The 26,686-nt window shown below is 38.9% G+C and overlaps 1 protein-coding gene across 1 annotated transcript in view; it reads right to left on the bottom strand.

Annotated features, from left to right (window-relative positions):
* The window catches only part of NAV2 (neuron navigator 2), a 238,692-nt gene that overhangs the window by 18,672 nt on the left and 193,334 nt on the right, over positions 1-26,686 (bottom strand). The window contains 11 exon segments of the mRNA XM_035892631.1: positions 2,172-2,317; positions 2,806-2,917; positions 3,532-3,615; positions 8,101-8,175; positions 8,295-8,318; positions 10,333-10,385; positions 15,712-15,900; positions 17,893-18,053; positions 20,166-20,210; positions 21,469-21,534; positions 22,582-23,049. Of these exon segments, the coding sequence (XP_035748524.1) occupies positions 2,172-2,317; positions 2,806-2,917; positions 3,532-3,615; positions 8,101-8,175; positions 8,295-8,318; positions 10,333-10,385; positions 15,712-15,900; positions 17,893-18,053; positions 20,166-20,210; positions 21,469-21,534; positions 22,582-23,049 (1,423 nt within the window).

Below are 26,686 nucleotides of genomic sequence, written 5' to 3'. Positions count from 1 at the left end.
AAAAAGACATATTTTAACAGATAAAGCCAGTGATAAGGAAAGCTTTGGATTTCTAAGACAAACATGACCAATAATCAACAAAGACCAACAGTTACTTTAAAACTGGAACCCTCTATTTTCCAAAACCAGGTGTTTCAAACAACATATAGTCATTTTTTGCATTACTCGAGGGAGACACCAGACCCAGATCTCTTAACTATGTAAATTACATTTTCTCCTTAGCTCAGACAGAACGTTTTGGCTAACAGCCATGTTAATACTGTGTTTTTCCTTGCAGGAACAGGTATTTCATGGGTGAAAAGACTAAATCTTCTCTACCTACCTGCAACTAAAATAACATTTTTAATGTGACAGCCATTTTCCAAACAACAAAAAGAATGAATATTCTTGTGATTAAACTGATGTTATCCCAAAGTTACAGTTCAACAGTTAAGGTTCGAGAAACATTTGGACAACGCTCTTAGATATATGGTTTAACTTTTAGGTTGCCGTGTGTGGAGTCAGGGTTTGCACTCGATAATCCTCATGGGTCCCTTCCAACTCAGGATACTCTATGAACGCTGTTTAACGTTATTGCAAATTACATGTTGTAAACAGGCTGGCTTAATATGAGCCGAAAGTTATTTTTAAACTAGACAAAGCCTCCTACAGTGAGAAATGTTGAAAATCTGGTGTTTCAGCTCTGAATGGCAGCTGTGTTGTTTATATATATAATAAAAAGATCTTGGCTGAGAACTTCCTCAGTATTTGTGGAATAAACAATGTGTGAATCAGACTCAACTTACATATTTTTCCTCAGTAAATTACTGATTTAATATCCAATCTTGGTTCTATAGCAATGATGTACTCATTTTTAATAACAACATAAAAATACTGTCCTGTCTCTTCTGCTTCATGAAAATTTATTTACTTCTCTTTCTAATACGGAGATGTTTCCTTAACCTTCTCTAACAATAGTCATCTGACTAATGAGAAGTGTAGGCTGATATAGAATAGTATCTACTAGGTTACAATAAGAAAGAATAGAAGCTAAAGCAAAAATTTTAATAGTGTTTATCTTAACTAAGGCTTAATGATTACAAAAGGCTTGTGTCACAAATTAAGAGTCACTAGCCATTTAATTTACTTTGTCCATAACTAACGTATAACCCAGCACAAGAAAGATTTGGAGATGATATTGTTTCCGTTCAACCAATTATTTAAGGGTCAGAGTGGAAATACTGCTGTTAGAAAGGAGCTGGCAAGATATCAAAATGAAACCACTGGGATAAGAGAGAAATAAAAACAAGAACCTGCTCAGGAAGCTGTTTCTCACAGTTCAGGAGTTTCATAGACATTTCTGAGAGGGTATTGTGCAAATACAAATCAAGCTTTTACCAGCTCAAACCATATTTTGTATCCATACAGATTTACACCCAAAAGATCCAGGGAGATTTAAATTCGGTGGAAAGGAAGGGGTGGATTGCTTTAGTGGCTACAATAAAGGATCTAGGGACTTTAGTCCAAACTACAATCAGACTAGGTCACTAAGGCAGTTATGGTCTAATTGAAAATGGAGTTTAATATAATGTACCTTTCCTCCAGTACAGGGTACCTTGTACACAGTACATGATGAGCAAAGAAGGAAAAATGGGAAATGATAGGTAAGTATTGCAAAATCTTGCAAAATAATGTCCATCACAATACATTTTTAAAAATTGGTGTTTCTTTCTTGTAGAACTCCATGGTAATGTTCAAAACAGAGTTCTTAAAGTGTTTAACATGTTCACTTAAAAGAAAGCCCTACGAGCCAAAAAGAAAAAAAAGGTAAGTATGATCTCTCACTGTGGATTTGTTCTACTTTAATGACAGATGTCGAGTTTTCCCTCAGGGGTCGGACATCATACTACTTTTAGCCAAAATTGATCTTTGACAGCTCTTTCTAATTTAAGACTGGCCTTTTGTCTGTTAAGCTAAAATTCAATGTTAGGCAAAGTCAACACATGCATATACATCACTTAAGACTCAGTCAAGCCTTCAAAGGAGAGTTTGCACAGGATTTAAACAGTGCATCATCCTTGTGCTGACCTGTTGCATGAGGGGCGGAAGGAGGAGCTGCGGCAGCTAGATTTCACCGTGCATGTCCTGACGATTTTAGATAAACCTCATGCAATCTATTAAAATACACTTACCCAGTTCTTCCTCTTCTTTTTCTTTGAGTCACTCTCTATGTTGCTTCCCACACTGGAGTGACTGGTAGCACTGTTAATACTGGAGACGCTATCTGACGAGTGTTGCCTTCGGATCCGCAGGTCTGTGGGTTGAGCTGCTCCAGGTCCTGAATATGAATGGAGGTGGTGTCAAAATCATGTGAGAAATTGGATACAAGTGCAAATTACTGGGATAAGCAAGAGAAGTGAGGTAAGACAGGACTGCATTCAGACTTTGTATTGGAAATTACTGGAAACCAAAGAAAAGAAAGCCTGACAGCTCTAAAATGGGGATCTCTGCTCCCTGCTGCTTCACACCAGTATCTAGATGGGTGAATCACTAAATGTTTATAGTAAATTCAGTGAGCTCACACTGAAGGTGAAAAAGCTTTGTTAAAATGCCTCCTCATGGGGCTAACACGCCCGTTTACTTCTGCAGGATTGACTGCACTATTTACACAGATACCCATTTCAAATCCCCACAGGATACCACAACAAGTAACCAGAGCAGAGTCATGAGACAAAGCTGATCTCTGATGGTTACATCAGATATTACCAAGAGGTCTAAAGTCCCATGAGCACTGCACAGGTGCCAAATGGAGTGCTTGTTTCTCACCTTTGCAGTTGAGCTCAGGTGTGTTGATGACTCCGTTGATGGCAGCCTGGGCAGCAGCATTTTGCTTCTTCAGTAGTTCAATAGTCTTCCTTAACTCATTCAGTTCTGAGTCCTTGAAGAAGAAAAAAAATACGGTGATATGTTGGAAAAAGCAGATGGTATCTAACAGCTCTAAAGAAGCCACATTTCAACCTGAGCATTGGTAATTGATAGAGTATTTATGGAATATGTATGTACAAGGAGATGAAAATGAGGTTTGGTATACCTAGGGAAGCACAACCTCAATAGGCTGCAAGCTTGGTTATTGTGATACAAAAAAAAAAAAAAAAAGTACATGCTATGTAATACAGAAATAATGTATATTCAAGTATACTGTCCAAAAACCCAATGTTGCCTGTCTTGCAAGGGTTTTTCTTGGTGTTTCTCTTGAATGTGCACGTGTGGTGGATGCACAGGGAAGAAATTGATTACAGAAAGCAATGCTGAAGACTTGTATCCAAAGCAACCATTTAAAGGAATAACCTGATTAGTTGTCACAACATCCCAGCAAGGAAAACAAGTATTGTATACAAAATTTTGATTACATTTTACTCCATCACCACAATTGAGGAAACAAAGGCAAATGGTGTATGTGATTTTTTTTCCCCCGCAACAACTAAAGAAGGAGCATGAGCAACAATGCCAGAAACAGAAATTAAGACTTCCCCAAATATTTTTCAAGCTTGCCTTTTGTTCCGCTGTCATTGTCAAGCTCTGCAGTCTGATTGTCATGTTCCCCAGGCTTTGCTCAAATGCTGCCACCAGGTGAGCCTAAAAGTTAAACCATACAGAAAGTTTGTTACCTCCAAACAAGGGTATTTCTGCAGGCTCCAAACAAGGATATTTCTGCAGGCATTTAAATGGACCACCTCCTGCCTCGCATTAATTGTTGTGTAAATGATATGGAGAAAGTAACACTGATTAGAAAAGGTCAAATGAGTAGAGCATATGTTGTGAAAATGTTTGCAAACAAATTACCAGGAACATTTTAACTGTGGAAAATCAGAAATGCCAAAGGTAGCAGACCGATTTTAGAAAACGACAGCCCTTTCATGTACAACTACTACTAGCAGGAGACTATGAAATGATGCAGTTTTAGGCTATAAACCGGTCCCTGCTCAGCAGCAGCTGCTACCAAACGCTTTAGAAAACACAGATGTAGGAGCAACGCCGTGAGCTGGCACGTCAGCAGGAGATTTCCTGAAGGTGGCTCCTCAGGCAGCTGCTACATCCACTTCTTTGATTCCATGATTTCAATAGCCAGGACAGTTATCTCATACTCTAACAGAGCAGCAAAGCAGGATTTTTTTCCAGTCTGGATTTCTCATTTATTCTGTAAAATGTGCAACCCTATATCCAGAATACATCTGAGAACAAAACCACCTTCTGGGGCCCTAGGAGTTCAGGTCCTTTGAAGAGCCACGTCTCAAACTAATCCAGTTCACGTACTTTCCTCATTTTTTTAAAGCTGCTTAGATTTTGTGATAAATCGAAAAAGCATTTTGCCACTTTGTTGAAAGATTCAATTTTTTTTGAAACCTCTCACAGATTAACGAACTGAGGCTTTTAAGAGACGCTTTAGGGAATACACCTTCTCACCTGAAAGTATTCCTGATACCAAAAGGGCAAGGAAGGATGTCCTTGGTTATCTACCACATCCCCAGGCTAGTGCAAGCAGTGATATGTAAAGGCCTCCTATCACAAAACGTAGAGAGATTCTACACATCTCCTGCTGTTCATTTTTAAAATCGACTTAATATTTGACTTTTTATGCAGGCCATTATTAACATGTAAGTGGTTACTTGGTGATAGCTTTCAGGCACCCTCAAGTACTTAACTCTTGCCACAGAGCTTTTCACAAAAAGTTTAAATCTTTTTCCAGAGAGTACCAAAAAACCCAAAACGTCACTCCTAAGTTTTAAGAGGATAACCTAAACAGTAAAATAAAATAGAAAACAGTAAATAAAATATAAAGGAAGTTTTTAGACAGAGGAAGGCCAGGCAGAAACTTTGCTCCAACTAGATCGCTATTTTCCTTGTGGATATTTAAGGCAAAAAGACACTGGAAGTCAGAGAGATCGGACACTCTTGCTGTGCTACCCGGTGGGAGAACTTGGGAAACTATGTCAGTCAGTCTGGTTCAGAGATGCTTCCTCTGCAGAGAGGGATGAGGATGGGACAGGGCTACTGCAGCATTGTAGCCAGTATGCCAGATGCTTTATCAGCCGATAAACTTGCATCTAAGTTCTCCAATATTTGAGTGCATCCTGCTTGCAGCTAAGGTCCACGTGACAAATATCATTCAAAATTTCCCAGTGCTTGGCCAATGAACCCTTTTTTCTTTTCCCATGAAGCACTGATAACCCAGTGTTGATTATATTAAGGACAGCAGCTGAGAATTGAAAATGACTGAGAAGTAAAAGGAAGGAGAAGTAGATTGAGAAACTCGATAAAAGGGTACTATGTTTCTAGTGCCATGTTTTACAGATATACATGTATGGCTATACATGTATATATATACACACATCTATATGCAGTTGCATATGCAACTGAACACAGGCATAGTTCAATATGTATTTGTCTCATTAGCCATGATCATCTACACTAATCATAGTAAATCATATTTACTTTCTCTATTAAAAATAATTCTATACACACAAAGACAAGTAAAATTGTGCAACATCTTTCCAAGTGGAAAGGGACATTCTCTCACCTAAATATATACAGAATAGCCAAACCTTTCACAGAGCTATTCCAGACTGATTCACCAGCAGCACACAGCTGAATTATCCTAAATAACTGTTCTCACATTCGCAGTGAAAACAAACATGAGCGGTACAATAACAGGGAGATGTGCATCTCACATTCCCATCAGCCCCTATGAAAATAAGCAGAGCTGAGACTGTGAGAAAATAGCAAAAAGTAATTCAAACCCTCACGCCACACATGTCTGAAAACCTAAATATTTATTTTAAAAACGCAGACTGCAAAGTTTCTGTTGGGGGGGATGAACAGGGAATAACAAAATCAATACTCAGGAATCCTCAGCAATACTTTGCAAAAGCAAAAAAATCAATGGGCAAGTGGGTCTGCATGGATTAATAATGGGACACAGACCCTTAATGCTTTGACCTGAACCTTAAGAAATAGTTGCTCTTTCAAAACCAGATCAGGCACCTTTAAATTATTCCTCGCTGAAACAGTGAGCTATGGAAAAGTTATCTTCACTTCCTAGTGAGAGCAAAACCTTTTCAAAGTTCTTGCCCCTGACAGCCTGAGAAGCATCAAAAGCTGCAGTGAAAGGAAAAGCCAGGAAAAAAATAATAAATGAAATAGACAGATGAATTTAAATTGCCTAAGTTAAAAGCATTTAAAAAAAAAAAAATCTTGTGTAAAGGAAATGTCCATAAAAGAATGTCTTAACAAACAGCATTTATTCATCTTAACTTTTTTGGGAACACACCTGGCCTTTGACATGGAAAAAGAGTATATTCTCTGAAAAGAGGTGGCTAGAGAGTGAAATACATTGCTAAGACAGTTATTGTAACGTTTCTGCAGCAGACTGAAGCTGATTTATGGACAAATAAGGGACAGGTCAAAGTCTAAGAAGTTTAAACAACAGGAATAAAAAACCCCCAAAACTTTAGCAAAGTAAATGAAGCAAAAATGGAATATTATCAAAATAGATGATGCTAACTTTTTTGGGGGGGAGAAACCAAACAAAACAACAAAAAAAAGCCCAAATTACCCCAAACCAAACAAAATTATACAGCAGCAGCAGCATATATTAAAAACTATTCTCCGCAAAGATAGTTGTAGTAACCACACACAAATACTTGGGCAAGTTCACGGCAGCTGGGGCAGGCACAGAGTAGCCTGGGCTATTCACTACTCTTGGAGACAGGCAGCTAACTCCCGTGTTGAGCAGCAGCCTACTGAATCCGAACATGGCACGAAGAAGAATGCAACAAAACTAAGGCAGAGCTAGGTGAGTTATGGAGCTGGCACGTTCCTGAAGGACACAAGCTGGGTTATTTAACAACATGACAAAAAAAGTATGCAAGAGAATCTGGTTCTTACTTTTTCACAAGTAAAAGAAGCTTCTGGATGAAAACCGACTCATGTATCCAGCCCTCTTTGTATTTGGAAGGCAAAAATAAGATTTAATTTGTGGAAGATTTTTTAGAATTTTTTCTTTTCTTCTTGGGAAAGTGACTGAGTGGTTACACACACTCAAAGCCCGTTTATTTGACTTCTCTATTAACTGTGTTCTTGGTTTTCCTTTCCCATTTTGCAAGCTGGATGAAGCACTGCAATGCCTGCAGTGAACACCACAGATTTCTCCCCTTGAATCCTTTTCGTGCTAGGTGTTACTGCTCAGATAAAAGCTGTCCTTTACTGGGCCAAGTTTCGCATTCCACCTATTCAGAGAGCTGATGGACAGAAACTTCCTCTCCAGTAGCATGTGTTCTGATGTTTAGTCATTCCCGCATACTAGGATGTCAGTATGGTCCAATTCAATGACTGCTCATCTGTAGCTTATTTACTCTAGAACTGCTTATTTTTTCAGCAAGCTTCTGTTTTGCAGATTTTCAGACTACAGCACAGAACACAAATAAACTTGCTCAGGGTCATACATCGTGTTGCCTCAACGCCTCCTGGCTTCCAAATCTTTTTTTTCCAAGTGTTTTCAGTTACTTACTGATCAAATTCCTCAGAGGAAACAAACAGAAGTATTGCCCACACTGGTGAAAATCAGGTATGTCCACTCTGTAGCTGTAAATTGGTTCTCAAAGGCCCTTATGCCACTGTTACCTGCCATGCCATTAGCCCACATCTTTATGCAAAAGCAAAGTATAATGCATTTCAATCCACATTTCCACCCATTTTTATTCCTACCAATTATAACCTTCATTGGTATCTCATCCCACCCAAATGACAAAACAAGACACCACTTATAAAAAAGACACAATTTTCAATGATTTTCTCAACATCTGAAGATGGTTTACATATGTATAAAGCCAAATGAATATTATAATTCCATATTTAAAGAAAGACGTAAGACACTCAGTAGGACAGAGGATGTTATTATTTTTTTGAAAGGTCCCACATGCATGTAGTTATTTTTTTAAACACACAGGTAATATGAACTGAATGTTAGACACATGAAACTTTTTGGTCGCTTAGAAAAACTAGGGTGGTAGTTGGTACATTAAATGCATTCCCTGTTAGTGTTTGTTCTCAAGTTCTACTCACATTGGCAGTCAACTGAGTTGTCAGAGCTGACACTTTTTCTTGGGATGCATCCAACTCTCTTCGTAGCTTGCGAATCTATATATTTTAAGAGAGCACTTTACTGCACCATAATACAGAGAAATAAAATAGCAAGTCACGAAATGCAGTGTGTCTTGACAGAACATTTATGCCTGTCAAACATGATGTGCTCTTACCTCTGACTGGCACTTCTCTTCAGGCTATAAAATAAAAACAGAGGAAAATACATGAGGATATTACAACATAAGCAGCCTGACAAATTTATCAATTTTTTTCAGTGTTTTTTTGCATTTCAAAAACTCTAATGTGAACTCCTTCTTTTGGATTCCCACATCCATATTCGATCTAAAATAATCTCCTAACTTATTTACTCTTCAGGAAAAACAAAACAGGCTGCTTGTACAGTACTTCTTCCTGCAGGAAGGAATCTGGGCTCTGTTTCCCAGCCTGCCAACCAGCACCCCTCTGAGTCTGAACCATGGATGGGTGAAGTCCTGGCTCCGTGCATAAGGGACTGCATGAGGCTCTGAAGGACCAGGACTGTCACAGAACATGGCTGATCCTAGGCAATTTCCTTCCTCCCATGCTCAGCTCTCCATGGGATGGAGATCACGTTTCTGCATTCCAATGTGATGTGAAGAAAAAAAAAATTACTCCCACTTGGGTGCTGCCTAGGCACTGTGGTGATGAAAAGCTGAGGACAGACAACTAGTTATCAGAGGACGCAAAGTGCACGTACTGACCATCTGCTGTGGTCTGCATGATAAAGCTGTGGTTACTATGGCTTGTTTCTAACCAAAGTTATCAGCTAATGAGAGCATATGGTAGGAAGTTACACACTGCACTGTCCTTACATAAACACGTCCACTACCAGCCACCATGAAAATTATACCCATCAAACCACGCTATTAAGAGCCACTGGTACTTGGGCAGCAAGCACATAAACCAGAAACTTAGACAGCAGCTGCTGAGTACTCTCCTTGTGGCTCTCAGGGTTATAACCAACAGCCCAGAAGAAAAGGTCTGGTTTCCATCCTTCCAAAACGTGATCTGTTCTGGCTTCATATGGACCTTACCTGAGACAAGGTCAATAATGAAAGGCAGTATTTTCAATTTATTATCAAGGTTTTAAGGCCATATTACACATGTAGTTTCCTAACAGTGAATTCTTCTATGTACTCTTGTATCACATATGCTTGCTGCAACCGTGGATGTGTGGTAAGCACGAAGCTGCACCACACATGCATAACAATTTGAAATTGAAGATGCCGTTCAATTAACACCTATTTCAGAAGTAATTATTATCCACTGTTTTTTAAAAGAGTTGTGCTTTAAGAAACTCCCAAAACTGTGATCATAGCACACCAGGAGTACGTGGTCCACCTTTCATCTGGCTACCTTGGATATTAACAGCAGTCAAGCCACTGGGAAGTAACCATCAGCGCCAAATACTTCTGTACACTCTTGTGTGGGCTGGAACCTGCCGTGCCCCTGGTGGCTGCAGTGAACACCCCGACTGGCTAGGGAAAAGCTAGGCAAGACAGGGTCTGCGTGTTGCAGCCTCACCTCCCCACTGCAGCACAGGAATAGTCTTAACTTACAAGGTCTTCCAAGGTATATGTTTTAGATGGAAAATCCTTCAGAAGACTAAGAGAAGAAAATAAGCAAATGCAAGATGCATTTAAAAAAACCCCTGTGTTTTCAAACCCCAGGAAGCCTTATTTTAGGATCAGATAACCTAAATGAATACATACTTTTGGAGAAAAAATTACTAGCATAGTGAACAAATGGCTTCTTTAGAATTAGTAAAATCTGTGCATTAAAAAACTTACTCAAACTTCTTCAGTAGCAAATCATTAATACAAGGCTGGAATGACTTCATTCAGCAAATTCTGAGGTACTTTAGGTAACGAAGTTAAAATCTCCTCAGATCTACCGAGCTCCTTTGTAGCAAAACTTATTTAGCATAGTTGTAAAATACTGACTCAAAACTTCAGGCCATTAATGTCTGTGTTTAATGAGGATACTGCTAAATATCCACAGACATCTTTATGACTGTAAACATTTCCTTAGTAGCTGGCATTCAGAATACAATCAAATTAAAAGCATTTTTTCTCTCTCCTTCTGGAATGGCAAAAATAATTAGCACAATAAGAGCAGTCAATTCAATAATTTTGATTAGTAGACCCAAACTCTTGATTTCATTATACTCACTGTCGAATAAATAGATGATGTACTGGATACCAAAGAGAGAGACGAACCGTGTACTAAAGGAAAGAAAATAAACACAATTAATATAAAAACGGTAACTACATAGTAGAACCATCATAGATCATTCACTGCCAACGACCTGAAGCCTATTGAAGAAATACTTTCACCAATTTCATCACCCAACATAAACTTAATTATATTATTGCTCCAATAACGTACAGTTTGAAGAAAGCACGGCCAGGTAATACGATCCATAAACTTTGACTTGGTAAAGCTGTTTTAGCAATTTAATAAAACTTGTTTGCTAGGAAAATAAGGTGTGGTCAAGAAGATTAAAAAGGAAAGTTTCGATGAACATTTGTTCAGAAATAAGTATTTCTCTGGACAGCTTATCTTAAGACTCTTGCAAAGGGGGTTACTCAAGATTAAAAAACAACCAATTAACTGAAATTCAGAAGAGTTTACAGAAGTAAATCTGTGTACTTCATCTTCAGTTTTAGATGAGATTGAGATGAGATTTTCTTTAAGCAGCACACCAAGATGGAGGCATCCTGAGAAGATCACGATACCGAGCTCCAGTATGTAACCAGATGCTCCAGAAGATGTGGAGCACCCAGGGCAGAAACCGTTGTCTAATTCTGGGGCTCCTAAGTGTCCTCTGAATGCAGCTGTACCATCCTTCTGCTGACTACCAAGGAGCTGGATCATGGGCATCGACTCCCTATCCCTGCAGGAGTTTTTGGTCTTTCTTTCAAGCAATTACACTTCTTTAACAAGGCACAGTTCGTTCTCTCACAGAAAAATTACTGGAGTGAAATCATGGCTACAAAACCTTTTCTGGAAAAGAATCCGTTTCAAGCAGTTTTTGCATTTAAATATACATCCAGTAAAAGATATACATATACACTGATTCTTAAGGTTGTTACCATCACCCCGGCGTTAGGATTTACATAAAAAATAATTTTATTTTTGAATAAGCTATTAAAAAAACCTACCTGAAGCTATTCTTTCTGTTACTGAAGCATGCAAAATTACCTTTCCTTTGTTTTTATTTTTAGAAACAAGATACATTTAACTGAAACTTTCATTCAAATTTCAGGTAACTTCATACAAACCATATGAAATCGTGTTAAATTACTTTTTCTTTCAACTAAATCCTCCAGCCAAAAAAAAAAAAAGCTTAGAAAAGCTGCCATTTTGCTCTAATTACCTACTGCAATTCTCCTACATTCATAATAAATGGGCTCTGCTTTCCCATTGACATCATATCCTAAGGCAAGGCTGGAAAGAGAAGTAAACAAAGTCTAAGTTGGCTTCTGGAGGAATTCAAGGCAATTTAAAAAACCCACAAGAAAGTGAAAAAACTCACACCCATTTGCTTTTTCTGGTTAATCATATTTTCAATTAAAATTATCTTTATAGTTAGATGTTAAGGACTGTACTGCATTAAGAACATAAAAATAACTAGCATGAGTCAGACCCAGGGTCTGTCTAATCGCGTGCTCCACCTCTGGCTGCAACCGCAACGCATGTTTAGGGAAAGGAATGCAAGAAGGAGGCAGATAGCCGGTGATTTTTCCCCAGGTGCACCTTTGCATCTTCTGGGAATCAGCAGAGATGGAAATTCCTGAGATGGAAACTGCAGTCAGACTGTTATTGTTCAGATTTGCTGTGACCAATCTACCATTAACTTGCTTAACTACTTCTGAATCCACAGACACGTTTTGCCTGTAACAAAAAACTCTTCTTGTGTTTAGAAATAAAATTCTTTGCAGTTATTTTAGACCTGTTGCTGAGTCAGCCAATAAGTTCCTTGAGGGTCTCCACACCCCTGTGATGTGAGAAGTAATGGATAACCATCCTCTTTATAAGGCACTAAATTACATATCATCGCCTCCCTTCAGACATCATTTTTTCAAGCTGAAGATTCCTAATCTGTTTTAACTCTCTTCATACCATAGATGTTATGCACTTAAGATCTTCTTGTCACTTTTTGCCTGCATTTTACCCTCAGGATCACCTTTTTTAAGATGGAAAGCCCAAAGCGCAGGCAATATTGCACAAGGCCACCAATAGACTCATACACAGAATATGATATTATTTTAATTTATTATATTGTTATTTTCTAGTTTGCCTCTCTACAGTCTTCCTTTGTGCTGTTTTTACTAATAGAGATGTATTCAAGAAAGCAACCATACCAACTGGTCAGAGAAGAAACACATCTCCCTACCACGGACTGGGACACAGGCATTTTTGAGTTAGCATCAACTGGAATTTTTAAGATTACACTGGGCCTTTAAAGGAGGAAAGAAAACTCAAAATGAAAAAAAGGGAAAGAATGTACAACTCTGGGAATCATCCTCCTGCCCTGTAAAACATCACCATTGCATCATTTGAATGTGTGTATGATTTGAGATTTCTAGTCTCAAGGACAACTAAGGAGTTAATATTTTTTGCGCAATTTCTTTTTAAAGTATCTGCAGATGGCTACTTTAAGGCTATTTAATTAGGAGCCTGAAGGCAGTTATGCTCTTGATGTGATTCCTGGTTTTTGCAGTTAACATGCATCTGCACGCAGGCTACAACCCCAAATTGTTTTGGAGCTGTTATTTTCAAGCACTATAAATGCATATGCAAGCATGTATCATTTTTAATGTTAGAAAAGAAACGGTCTAGCTGTCATCAACTGTCCAAAGAGTAGAAAGAACACCAGGTATTGCAGTCAGTAGCACAAAAAGGAATAAAAATCTATATCCCGACGACAATGAATTTAATTCCTTTTGAGGCAACACAGCTCCTGGAGAAGACTGATGGCCAGGGAAGCAGGGAAATTGGGTAGCCAAGAGACCACTTAAATTCTAGGCTGTGTATGCACCCCTGAAGTTCTGGGCAGTTTGGAGGCTGCCCCTGCTGGCACCTCTCCAGCCCCGACACCCTTCCTATCAAAGAGTTAAGTACTGCAAGACTGTCTGACATTTCGACCTACGTGCTGCGCTGTCAGAGAACATGACTGTACTTCACACTACGGAGACCAAAAAAAAAGGCTTTTAAGGATAAATCCTGGCCCTACTGAAGTTAATAAGAATAACATGTCTTGTCATCTTATGCACTAATAAGTAATTAAGAAGTAGATTGGTAAGCTTTATTTTAAAGACCTGGATTTATGCTTCATTGGCACCGGCTGATTGTATAAAATCAATTTGTTCATTAACCACAAATTTTATTTCTAGAATACTTCTTGATCTATTCTCCCAAGGTGAAGGTGAATGATGTATTCATACTTCTCTTCTATTCTCTCATTCTGGGAAGGTGAATTAGGTCCACAGGTTTGCAAGCACAGGACAACATATGTGCCATATTCAGAACCGCTTGCTTACTTAGAACTTGTGATTCCCTGAGAAATAAGCAGGAGCTAATAAGCAGGCTACCCCTGCCTTCTGTACGGCCAAAGAAGTGACAGAAGACCTTTAACCTGAAGACAAAAATACAGAGATTGCACCTAAAAGTTCATCCCATCTGGTAAATTATTATGATCCTTCCAGGTGCCAAAAATTTAGGAAAACCGGAAAGGGACTTCTTCAGCATGTCCACTGTAGGGTCAAATTCCCTCCTTATATACAAAAGTGATCTTTTCCCGCTGCTTTCATGTCCATAACTTGGCAGACCTTTCTTGGACATAATTTTTATTACTTTTTTTTTTAAATGAATGAGAAGCACTTTGCAAAACATTTCACCTAACTCTTCCCTTTTCCTTTTCTTTTTTTAAAACGGTTTGTCCTCAAACATGTAACACTTATTAAATACTCTTCCAAACTAGGCTCTCGCCTGGACACAAATTTCTGAATCGTAAGAGATAGTTTAACCTCAAACATGCCAAAATGGATTTGCTGCAATCATAAGCACGCTTAAAAGTCTGAGGTTACAATTTTTTTGAGAATGTCTTCAATAAAACCTGAGTAGGCTTTGCTGTAGTAGCTCTTTCGGTAAATCTAAGGGTAACACAGATGCGGTGATTTAAATTCCTTCACCAATTATATCAAGGAACTCCCCTGTAAGAGTGGGACTGTTCCTCTCAGAATAGAACTCATCTGACTAACTATCAGGTAGTCTTTGACTGTTCATGATCATCTAGTTTTCTGAGAGCATGGCATGAACCAAGTTTAATTCCGCAACAACACAGTTTTCAGCCCTACAGAGTTATTTCAACCCCTAATAAAGATCCTCAGCCATGGGCCTCTAAAATACAATTAAATGTAGTGGAGTTAGACTGGCTAAATTCAATAATGAATTAGTCCTGAATCTTTCTGGAGCCATATCCAATGCACATTTTCTACCCCTTCCAATGGCAGAAAACAGATGGGATAACCAGTATCTCCAGGAAGGCACCCTGTGGCTCCTAAAGGCCCCTACAAGCACTTACGTGTGGCTCCCACGCACGCTAGGCTCTAGGGGAGCAGCAACAACGGGCACTGGTATTAGCACCGCTGAGTAAGTGCAGCTCTTCAGCAGTGGTGGAAGTAAGTGAGCAAAGGCTTCTGTGACCCGTAGTGATCAAGTACTTCATAGCCAACCAAGCTCCCAATCCTTGCCGGAAAGGAGATTTAGGACTCAAAGAGCTAAAGCCAAAAGAGCTTCCTATGAACCACTCCCAGAGCTCACCCCGTGCTTGACTTCTCACAGTGTAACCCTTGAGGGTTTCAATGTGTGCTTGTGGTTACTCCTGCTACAGCCATAAGGTTGCAAGACCAGTAGCAATCAAACTAAATATTTATTTATAGGTAAATGACTTCTTTTATCAGGTATGATTAGATATTTGAGAAGATGACGAGGAATTACAAAGAAGAGCCTAGATGTTTTGAAGAACTACTCAGGTCCCTTCCACGGAAGCTGTGTGATAGCAACCCAGGACCTTGAGCAGAAATAAAAAGCAAATACAATCTGAATACAGATTAAATGCTGGAAAAATTAACTGGGATAGAAACAACAGTCTGGCCAATATCAATTATTTATACTACAGACAGCAGTGTGGAGGCCCAGGTTCAGGAGAATAGTCCTATTCACGGAAACACTTTAATATGCTAACTCTAAGCATAAAGTAGAGTTATTTTGAGATCACTAAAAACGAAGCACAGGGTATGTTTAAAAACAGTGATAGTCTAGGTACAACACTTACATGGTTTCCTATGTCAGGCCAGAAGGATCACTGAATGAGTATCATCAGAACAACGATGACTAGGACTAAAGTCTTAACTAACACCGAGAGTTCCACATAGAGAGACTGAAATGACCTCGATGCTGAACTGAAAAGCAGCAAATCTATACTGGTTTATGTGAGAAAGTGATCTTCTGATCATTTCCAGCACCATCACATACTTTACTGACCTTCTTCAAAGCCATCACGGAAAGAGCCAGACCGGCTCATTGTTCTGCTTTTCTCGTCCAGGGACATCGAGCTGTTCCTGAAGCGCGTATCACTATAGGGGTCATAAGGACCATCTGCATTGGAAAGGCTGTGGGTCCGGAGCATGGTTGGATTTGACAGGCTCATCTGGGCTGCAGTAGTTGGGCTTGCTATAAAGTGAAAAATAAACACTAATTTTTTTTGCGCGACCACAAATTTGCATACTCAAATTTTGCGCAACTACCAAAAAAATTTTTTTTTCCTAATACACAAATTTTTCATGTCATCCTCCCCAGACTTAATTATTTTTCTAAATTCAATGAATTAAAATAAGAGGTATGCAAATCAAGCTAGCGAATAAGAAAGTTCCACTAAATAAGGTCATTTTAAACACTGGGTGATACGTCTATTCTACAGACAAGCTCAGTCAACTCACTAACACCTTGTAGGCGTGATCTAATTAACCTTCATTTAATTTGGAACAGTCCTTCCTCAAAAAGAACTAAAATGCCCAAAGGAATTTAAATTAGTACTTCGCCTATATAAAACAGGCTTTATGAACTATCTCCTTCAAAGCCTTCAGGTTCTCAGAAAACGGCATTTTGCTACGTATTTAAGTCACAAATTTTAAGAGCTGTAGTTTCTTAATAGTTGTGTATTTCAGAATTGTTTCTTCTCACTGTGAGGTCCTAAGAATTACAGAATACCAATTTTACCTCAAAAGTCAATAGTCTCCCAGCCAGCATTTAGAGTACAAAACACCTACTCCAGTTTCACATTTTTTTGAAGAACTTTCGTGCTAAAACTATACCTGCTATTTACTAAGTATAGTTGATTAGTGGGGAAAAAGAGAACAAAATAGCAGGATCCTTCTGGTGTGCTGTCATTGCCTGTTTCTATTTATACCATCAATTGATACAGACTATTGTAGAAGATACAATAATTCAGTTTAAAGGTGCTCAAACTTCATACCAACATCTGCTATTAAATTAAACATAGTGGCCTCTCTTGACTGCAATATCTCCAAGTTCTTTTTTCAAGAACACAGAAAAATCTCTCTTTTTTTTTTTTTTTTTTTTTGTTAATTGCTTGTGGCCAAATAGCTTTTGAATCTTATTAATGTAAATAATCTTCAGTATTCTCCATGAAGAATTAACTTTATGGACCCAAGACAACACTTTCTTTTTTTTTTGGAACATTAAGGTGCTCTCATGAACTTTCACGACCGTTTTTTAGCTGTTGGCAATGCAATTACACTGTGTGTATATTCAGCTGAAATTTTGTTAAGTGTCGGTTTATTTAAAGCTGTTTATTTAATCCATTTCTTTTCAGCACACTCAAAGAAAGGCTCTAAAACATCACTGCTGCAACTCAAAACTTCACTGGAAATAAATGGCCATGTAAGCTGCTGCAAATTCACACAACACAAGAAGTTCACAAGTATAGGGTTAACTGTTTTGCGTATTATTTATCATTCTAGAAAAGATGGAGGGGGCTTCTGAAAGTCAAAAAGCAACAGAAAACATCTGTTCGACATGGTACTTCCCAAATGTCACTTAACTTCAAGTCAATATATATACTGCCAGGGTTGATTTATATACCTAAACAAACTGCAGAGGCAACTAAGAAATATTTGATCAGCACACCAGAGATGAGCATTACTATCACTTTAGGTTATTTCAACTGCTGATATGGTCAACTGAAGTCTGCAACGCTTTATGGATCCTGTCAATCGACTTTTATGGTTTCCTTCATTTAAAAAGTGTTTATGTTAATCAATGTATTAAAGTACTGCAATGGCATTTTTTCTGACCATATTACTTCAAATTGAGCTTTATGCAATTTTCCAACCAGCTACCTGGAAAACAAAGATAAAATATCTTAAACTGATGAGACTGGTACCTATAGTAACACGCTTAGATTTTAAAGCAATATTACTAAACAGGTAGGCAACAAGAAGTACTTTCAAAGAGTTACTGCACGTATGCCACCTTTGGGCATACGAGATAATAACGCTAATTAGTCACACTCATTTGAATGGAAGTGCTTCCCAAGGTTGAATGGGGGACTCAGGGCTACTGAAAGAAAATTATATTGTGTAATATACTATTTTCAAGACACATAATGTATTGCTATGATTATCCAAACAGATAACTATTCACCAAGCTGCGAGAAGTTAAATCTAGTTCCAGAGGGTGATGTTATGCTGGATCCAGATGAAAATGGAGAATTGCTAGCAGTGTCCTGAAGTCCCCCTGCTGAATGGGACCGTAGCCATTCTTTTGCATCTTCTTGATTACGGAGTTGGGAGGATGGAGTATACCTGCAAAATCAAACAGTTTTTCCAAAATTAACTTTGACATTTATCTAAAATTAAAACAAAACAAAACATGAAACGTCACAAGACTTAGGGAGGGAGAGAGGGAAAGAAAGATGGACGAACTCTCATATGAAATTTAAGGATTAAGATGATAAAAATCCAATACAATTCTGAATTAAGGAGCTGTTCTAAGCTGTTCCTAATTTATTCCACCTTTGTTTGGGAAAAAAAAGCAACCCAAACCTCCTTTCCTACGGCTTCAGTAGTAACCAAACTAGTAGTAAACAAAAAGCTACATACAGAAGTTGTGTAGTGTAGAGTAAAATATATTGAGTGTTACACATGTATGATTGAAAAATAAAATCATAATTTGGAAATCCTTTCTTTTCCTTAGGTTATGCCAAAATTCTATTACCTTTTTAATATTTTGGTGCATCGCTAAGCTTAACTGGCTCTTTGTCATATTCGAACCAAATTCAAGTCAACAAAGCCATTATCAGATTTTTAAACAAGTTGTGACCCAATAATTCATATTCCAGAGACGTTAATATAAAGGTCTATGGAGATGTACCCCATTTAGTTCGAAACTAATAGCATGAAATCACCATGAAGGAGACTATATTTAGCCTTTCCTGAAGGCAAAGAAAATAGCACAAATATTGGCTATGCCAACGTCAACAGCAAAACACCCACTGGCTTCAGCTTAAGCAATGTTTTAAATCTACTTCTAGATACGCCTGAAAAATAGGTATGTTGCCACAGGTGTTATGTGAAATACATGGTAGGGTATAGGTATCAACAGAAAGACCATCATGGAAACACTTGTCTGCTGATGGATTTCAGTGTCTATCTTACACTATGCCATCGGCTTTTGAGAAATATTTATGAGTTACTAGCTCTCCTTCCAAAAACTAAACACTGGAGCCTATTATTAGTCGATATTATCTATTTAATTAATTAGATTCCCTCCAACTAAATACTCTACAGTAAGGTATCACTTATTAAGACTATTTTAAATCAGTGTGAACACTATAATAATTAACATTGAAAAAACCCCAAACCCCCACTTTCAAAAAAATACATTCATTCTTCTGCTTATGCCTCAACACTTAAGCAACAGTCCCTTACTATCTGCATCTTTTGAACTTGGCACATATATCAGTTTATTAAGAAAGGGGCTTTAACCAGGCATTTTACTTTAACACACTAAGGATTTTTTTCTTTTTTTTTGCAGCATTAATACCTACCTCGTCAGCACTCAAGTGTTTCAGTCTTAAAAGAGAGTCTTTATTTATTAGAGACATACTCAAGAACCACAGAAACATTTTGAACAAGATGCCATTTTTAGAAAGGCTTTTAGCACTCGGCTTCCTCAACTCAGTGATCCTAGAGGCTGCGTTAAGCAATTCCCAAGCTGCAATTTTCTAAATTATCTAAGGTATCTTCTGTAAATTCTGTAACACTTAAAGCATTTAATTAATACACCTAATGTTGATTATCTTGCTAGAACTACTTGTATCAACGGAAAAATCTTTTTTGGTGCAGATTTTTAGGTTATAAAAATCACAACCGTACAGATATACAAAATGTATGAGAAGACAATTGCCAAAAGTTTATTGGGGGATTTTTTTTGTTCTTTTCTAGAAGAGTACAAGCTATCTCTAAGAGCCCTATATATTTAGATATTCTCAAGCAAATCTTTCTTTAAATTAATACGTCCATTCTCATCCTAAAAGGTTTGGCATGATAGTGAAAACCTTTTCTGTTTGTGTATCAACACCAAGGTTCTCAGGGGTGAAAATGATCTCAAGTCATTCCATGTAATAGCCATAGAAGCTGCAAAATTACTGTTTTCAAGTCAAGCCCAGTGATGGTTTATGAGATGCTTTTCAGCAATTCAGCCAGCAAAAGCCACAGTTCTTGCTCAAGCGGAGAAGCCACTGGATGAAAAAAAGCACAGCGGTCAATGGCCTTCTTTGAGGATTGAAGAAAGAAAGAAACAATACTGTTGCCACCTCTTGCAAACTGCGACCATCACCACCAGCCACAACAGAAACACCAAGCAAACTCCAAAGCCACAACAAAAGCTTGTAAACCGTGTGGAAACACCAATACCTGAGTCCCTTCTTAGGCAAAGTGTTCCTATCAAGATGTGGGTCGCTGCAGAAAAGTTAAAAGAAAAGAACTTCAGAGAAGAACAAAAGGGAAGGAATAAGATCAGGACGAAGGACGTACAAACATCTGATTCACCTTTTCAGAGGAAAAGGTGCTGGGGGCCTTCCTACAGAAACATGCAACAACTTCCTTACCCCGGTGTGGATTTGCACAAACATGCATCTGGTACCATGCCAATTAATCTCATCTGTTCACAACAGGCTTTTGCTATTTCTTCTACCCACAATGAACAAAACTGGCTCTATCAACATCAAATGGATGCTTAAAAATATGCTTTTCAGCAGGTGTGAGGCAGACTATTTTATATCAGAAAACTGATGAGTATCTTCAAGTCCAAACCACCTTCCCGTCATTTCTTTCAGCAGACACCACTTAGGGAATGCAGCTAATTACTGTTACAGAGCTGCAATGTATAGCAGTAAAAGTTTTGAGCCCAGACTGTTTAAATTTCCAAATCTTAGCTTAAATTTCATTAGCTAAGTAAAATCAATCTATTAGTCATTCAAACCCCAAATATTTAAGTTTATGTTTTCACAACTGATGAACTTGTAACTGAGCAGAGTCTGTTAATTTGCTTTTAAAGAAAATATCCACGTGCTTAAATGAATTAACTTAACGACAATCCTTATAGCTAAATTACAGCGTGGGAGTGATTACAATCACAGCAGCAAGCAAAAATGAGCTCAAATATTTAGATTCAGGACATCTTTTTCTAACTTTAGCATTCGTCTTCATGAGGATGGATGTACCCAAGTCCCTGCAAAACACTCATGAGCCAAATGGCAATAAAAGACTGACAACACTGAATGACACGGGGACTTCACGACAAAAAGGACAGGCCTGAAAGGCAGTGGGAAAAGCAGCATGCCAGAGGAATGCTGAAATGCTAGTGAGAGTTTAGATTGGTAGAAAAAAAAATGGCAAGGTTTTGAAATCGCCTTTGGCAAAGAAATGAGGGGGGAAAAAAAGTACCCCCACAAACCAAAAGATGTTCCCAGTAACAAAAGCAACACCAAAAACATGCCAACTCTGCCGTATGTCGGTCTCCAGATTGATTTAGGCAGGCAGAAGGGGTGTTTGAGGGGACTCTCACTGGCATGTCTTTGTGTCAGTTCACACCTGAACGATGGACACAGCAGGGGACTCAACTGAGCACACAGTCTGTCACAAAACAATTTGCTTCACTGAGATGGGCAACAAAACCTACAGCCTTGTGCATACTCCTGTCCTGAGACAGCATTACCTGTCCTGTCTCCTGGGCAAAGTATTTCGGCAGAATTTAGGGCTAGCAGCAGGGGAAGAAAGAGGGCTAGAAGAACCAGTCCAACAAGACAGAAAACAAGAGAAGGAATATTAGAATGAAAAGAGGAGAGAACAGAAAGGAGTTATAATAAAACACAAACAGAAACCCGAACTCTCAGAACATTATATTCAGTGCTACTGTTCTCCACTGAGATGCAACTACAAAAATTTTGTTACCTGGCTACACAATTACACATCAGGATAGAGCTGATTTCCAATGCTTGCAGGGGTACTACTGCCTTCTACAAAAGGTCACTCAGAGAGCATGCACTGCAAGTCATTGCCTCATTTATCCCGACGTTAGCTCAATGTGCTGTTAAAACAGCTCCAGTGCTGAAAAAGCTGTCTCCCTCCTCCCTGCTCAGTTTGCTCCCAGCTCCTACTCTGTCCCCACATGGACACTAAGGGATCTGACGATGTAAGGAGCTGGGGAACTTATCAGTCTGAAATACGATTCAGGTGATCATTTTTCAGTTGCATCCATCTCCCATTTGGGTTCACTAAGCATTCACCCAAAGGCCTGTACTGAAACACTAAGGGAGCAGCTGGAGACGGGACAGGGCATCAGGGAGAGGCCGAGGAGGGATCAAGTGACTAGGGAGACTGGGACGCCTCTTTTCAGCATGACCTCCAGTTTAAAAGCTTGACAAATGTTATGAACAAGATGTTTAACAAGAATCAGTTGGCTTCTCAAATCAAAACGATAGTAACGATGGAGGTTTTTTTGAATATCACTATCAGATCAACTAACAGGAGATCTTTGGAAGGATAATAAATGATGCAAAATTCAAATATTAGATGTAATACAGTAGCAAAAAAAGTAGTCACATCAGCTACCACAGCAAATCAAAAACCTCACCTGACCCATCCTATTCTCTGAACTGGGCTCCTTGCCTGGAATGGCTTCTTTGTGTGTTCTAGTAATACCATTCAGTATTATCTTGTAAGCCAGCACAACTCAATTTGTATCTGCACTGTTGGCTACCGCTGCCAGGACTTGATTCACATTGAGACACATAAAAGCTTAATGGAAATGAGAGGAAAACCTACTAACCTTTCAGATAACGTAGTCTTAACACTGTTGGTTCGGACAAAGGGAGTCAGAGAATCATCTTTAGAGGCTGGAATCAAGCCACCGGAGGAGTTGTGGCTCAGCCCACCTCCACTGCTCAGAGAGATATCAATGGATTCACAGCTGGTATGAAGACTGCTGACAGACTGGTATCCAATGCCATCCTTGCTAACAGCAGAAGAGCTACTTGCGTTGGTACCCCACGTTAAACTGTTGGAAGGAGCCGAATGTGCTGAACTGGGACTAGAAGCTAGCGGAGATTGGTTCATATCTGCGTTTTTACTATACAGAGGACTGCTGCCCCCACTGCTCAGCATACCACTGCCAGATGGTGAATCAAGATTACCCTGCTGGTTCATAGTAGCGTGAGGATTGGAGATGACTACTGAATTTTTCATATTTTCAGCTGTTGTGATGGGAACTTGTTTACTAGGCTTGCCACCGAAAAGTCTGTTAAAAAAAGACAACATGAAAAATACATAAAACGGAGTAATAAATGCAAGGATATTTTATATCTAGACCACGTATCATCTTAGCTTTAGAAAACCAACATTAAGTAAATGATTCTAGACTGGACACAGGCAACTACAAATTTATGAATCTCCTTGTGTTCACGCCGCCTTCAATAAACTCCAGAGACAATCATGATAGCTTCAAATCTATCTTAAGTCTTTCTCCTCTGAATCACCAAATACTTGCACAAAGCTAAAATACAGCCATACTGTCTTCTGCTCTTTAAGGAAAAGGGATACCAGAGAAACACTGCATTGATTAATCTGAAGTATGGAATATTAGAGATTGAAAGCTTGTTGTCCAGGTAAATTCTGTGCAAATCACCGAATGCTCTGCACGAAAGCAGCATTTGCTGGGATGTAACAGGAAAAATATTTACTGGTATCAAGTGTAGGTTTGTCTCATTTCAGGAGCCAAGCTAGCTGGAAACTATTTTTTTGAAGTGGAGAATGAGATTTTACCTGGTTTGGCACCTACAGCTGGCTCAGTAGAAGACTAGCTGAGTGCCAGAACTAGTGCAAGGGATCTAAAAGCATGGTTGGAGGAGGATGCCTGCAGCTTCTCCAATTTGCATCACTTTTGCCAAAAGTACAAAAGTGTCTTAGAAGTAAACATGCTTTATGGTTATCACTCATTCTAAAACTGATCATGAAAATTATGAAGGAAGTGTAGCTTTTTGACTCCAGCTTCAAACATCCACCTCAAAACATTGCTTCTGTTTCTGCCACGTAGGTCCTGTAACTGCCTGAGGAACCTTAGTTCTCCTCACACGTACCTATATGGATTTGCTTTTTTTCTTATCACCAGTGTGGAGTATCGAGGATGAAATCCTTCAAAGCAGGAATCTGTCAGACTGTAGCCCTCAGAATAGAGAACTACAGCACTTCTGTACAAGAGCTCCTGAAGACTTACAGGTGGGTATGCACCAAGCAGAACTTCCTCTGCTTTTGAGTATGCCCAGGCTGTCTGTACAACACATGCACACCAAGTCCCTTTGCCCAACACTCCCCAGACACATAGGCTGTGTAACACAGCTGGGCACCCCACAGCACACATGTAGTAAGTGCAGCGATGCCCAGAGGCACTGTACTTACTGCATGGGTGCTACCTGTGCAAGATGCCTGGAACACATCTCAGCTGGATGGTTGCTGTTGCACACTTGCCACAAAGCACCTGGGCAACGCTGCTGGATCAGGCTAAGATGCCCATCTACATCTATCTCCTAACCCAGCATTGCTTTAGTATCTGTGCCATGATCCCCATAGCACCTGATGTAGAGAAACCAATGCAGAACATCCACAAACCAGCACAGATCTGGCAAACCTGGTTCACCTGGACTCTGCCTCACACCTCACTGACTAAGAGACACTGACCTCAACAAGCAAAAGGCTTCAAATGATAAAACCCATTCCTACAGGGAGTTAGAGACATTTTAGGTTTTATTTAGAGTTAAATGTTATTAAAGCAAGTATGAAGAAAAATGTCAAACCATACTGCAATGATACATGGCCTTCAGCAGCGATACCAGCTTAGGGTATTCCTGCTCCTGCGCCATTGCATACCACCTCTCCAGTTGTACTGGGGGAACCATACTCTTTGAGATAGGATCCTAGAGCTTAAGAAACCACCCAACCACCCACACAACAATTTTACAAGCTGTTTTTAAGCTATGCAGTCTTCCCCAAACTGTTTCACGGCACCCCTAATACAACCAAAAGGATTCTGCGCTGCAGCACAAACAGAAACATGTTGCTGCCAAAGGCGGTGTCTGGTCAAACCACAACCTCATAACGCCTTCAGAAGAGGATGAGGTCTGGAGAGCATTCCAGAGAAAGCCCAACCCAGCAAGACAGTCACATCAAGACAGAGATTAACTCTGGAAGGACATACCCTACAAGGGAAGGACATCCCTTTAACTCTTATCCACTATTATTGACAAGAGACATATATCTGAGCTGGATCTTGGGTCATGCATGTCTCCCATTAACAGAAACACAGCATCTTAAATGCTGCAAAGCACAAAGGCCCAATTTAATAAAATGTATCAAGATAAACGCTAGTTTCATTTAAGGGACATGCTGGATATGTAATACCAGAGGCTAAAGGGAATACTGAGAGAACAGAGACAGTGATGGCCCTCATTGCAGAATTACAGAATTTCATTGTTTATGACAGCACAGAAGTGACGTATGTTCACAGACTTGCAGCTAAATGTGTATCGTTACAAAGGTACGGATTCTAATTTATTGTATAATATAAAAAAATTACAGGGCCAAGAGGAAATATGCAAAAAACATGTGCAACTCATCTCAACTGACTATGAAAATTAAGCTCAAAACCTTCGTAACTGTCATTCTAGAAATCAGTTATAAACAGACAAAGCCAAATTCAACCCCGACGCATTTCAATACATGACTATTTAGACAGTCTGGTGAAAATTCAAAAGTGAAATTGTAAATCAAATGAGGGCATAATTAAATTGAGCCTCAGTGCCTTCTCTGTCAAATTTCATGTATTTCTGATGTGGTACTTCATTTACATAGCTAGCAATGTGGCTTTCTAGTAATCCGAAAAAATTTCCAATCAAATTTCAAGATTATCGTGCCTGAAAATCTGCATTTCTTATGGGGTATGCTATAGAAATCAAAGGTCTACTGGATTTTTTCTTTTTAAGCAGCCATTGATGAAAATTAAATTTTCTAAAGGACATGGCTTATCTAATGATAACCAGGAATAAAATAAAGGATGTGTCTTGAATTATCCTCACGTAGGTTCTTCAAATAAAACCACCCATCTAAAAAGAAACAGTTTAAAAAACTTCACAGCATCAGCCTAAGCTGCTGTCACAGCCATTAATGCTTGCACTGGTGCTTCAGATGGAATGTGGCTTTCTCACATCACTGGAAGCAGGATGATGTAGCATAACTGTATGGGTATCATGGGCGTCAAGACAAAATGAAATGCAAAACACCGCAACTTGAAACAGACAAGCTACTCAATGTCAAATTAAATTGAAAAATAATATTAACAGAACCTTTCACCGATATCAAGGCTTTGATGCACACTGCATCAACAAATTAATTCCTGACCAACTCAGTATTAATGTTAAAAGCATGTGTGGGGCAGCAGTGGAGAAATAGAAGCCATATAAGATTTTTGTTTAAAAAAATATTATTGAAATAAGAAAATTCAACCCAGCTTAGACAGTAACTTTACTTAGGGTTCTTCCACACAGTTGAATGACCCGATGTTACGAGTCTCGCAACACGCTGGCCTAATCCACACAACTGAGAGATCGGTTTGGGTCAGGCATGTGAATCTAGGTATGGCAGGTCAAATTATGCATCTGTCATAATGAAAACCTGAAATAACTCTCCTGTTGCCATTTTATAACCTGATCCACTGTTGGAGTATTTCCAGGTTTGTTACGTATACATTGATGCAAGAACTCTTCCGTAACTTTCAGGTAAGAAAACTCTTTATTCCTGCAATATCTGCATAGATAAAGCCTTCAGGTATGATTCTTGTAACAGAAACTCATATCACAATTGCCAAACTTTCTGCCAGACGGTTT

Source organism: Egretta garzetta, unplaced genomic scaffold, assembly GCF_000687185.1.
Source record: "Egretta garzetta isolate BGI_Z169 unplaced genomic scaffold, ASM68718v1 scaffold454, whole genome shotgun sequence".
Lineage (NCBI taxonomy): Eukaryota > Metazoa > Chordata > Aves > Pelecaniformes > Ardeidae > Egretta > Egretta garzetta.
This window is presented reverse-complemented; position numbering and strand designations above follow the sequence as displayed.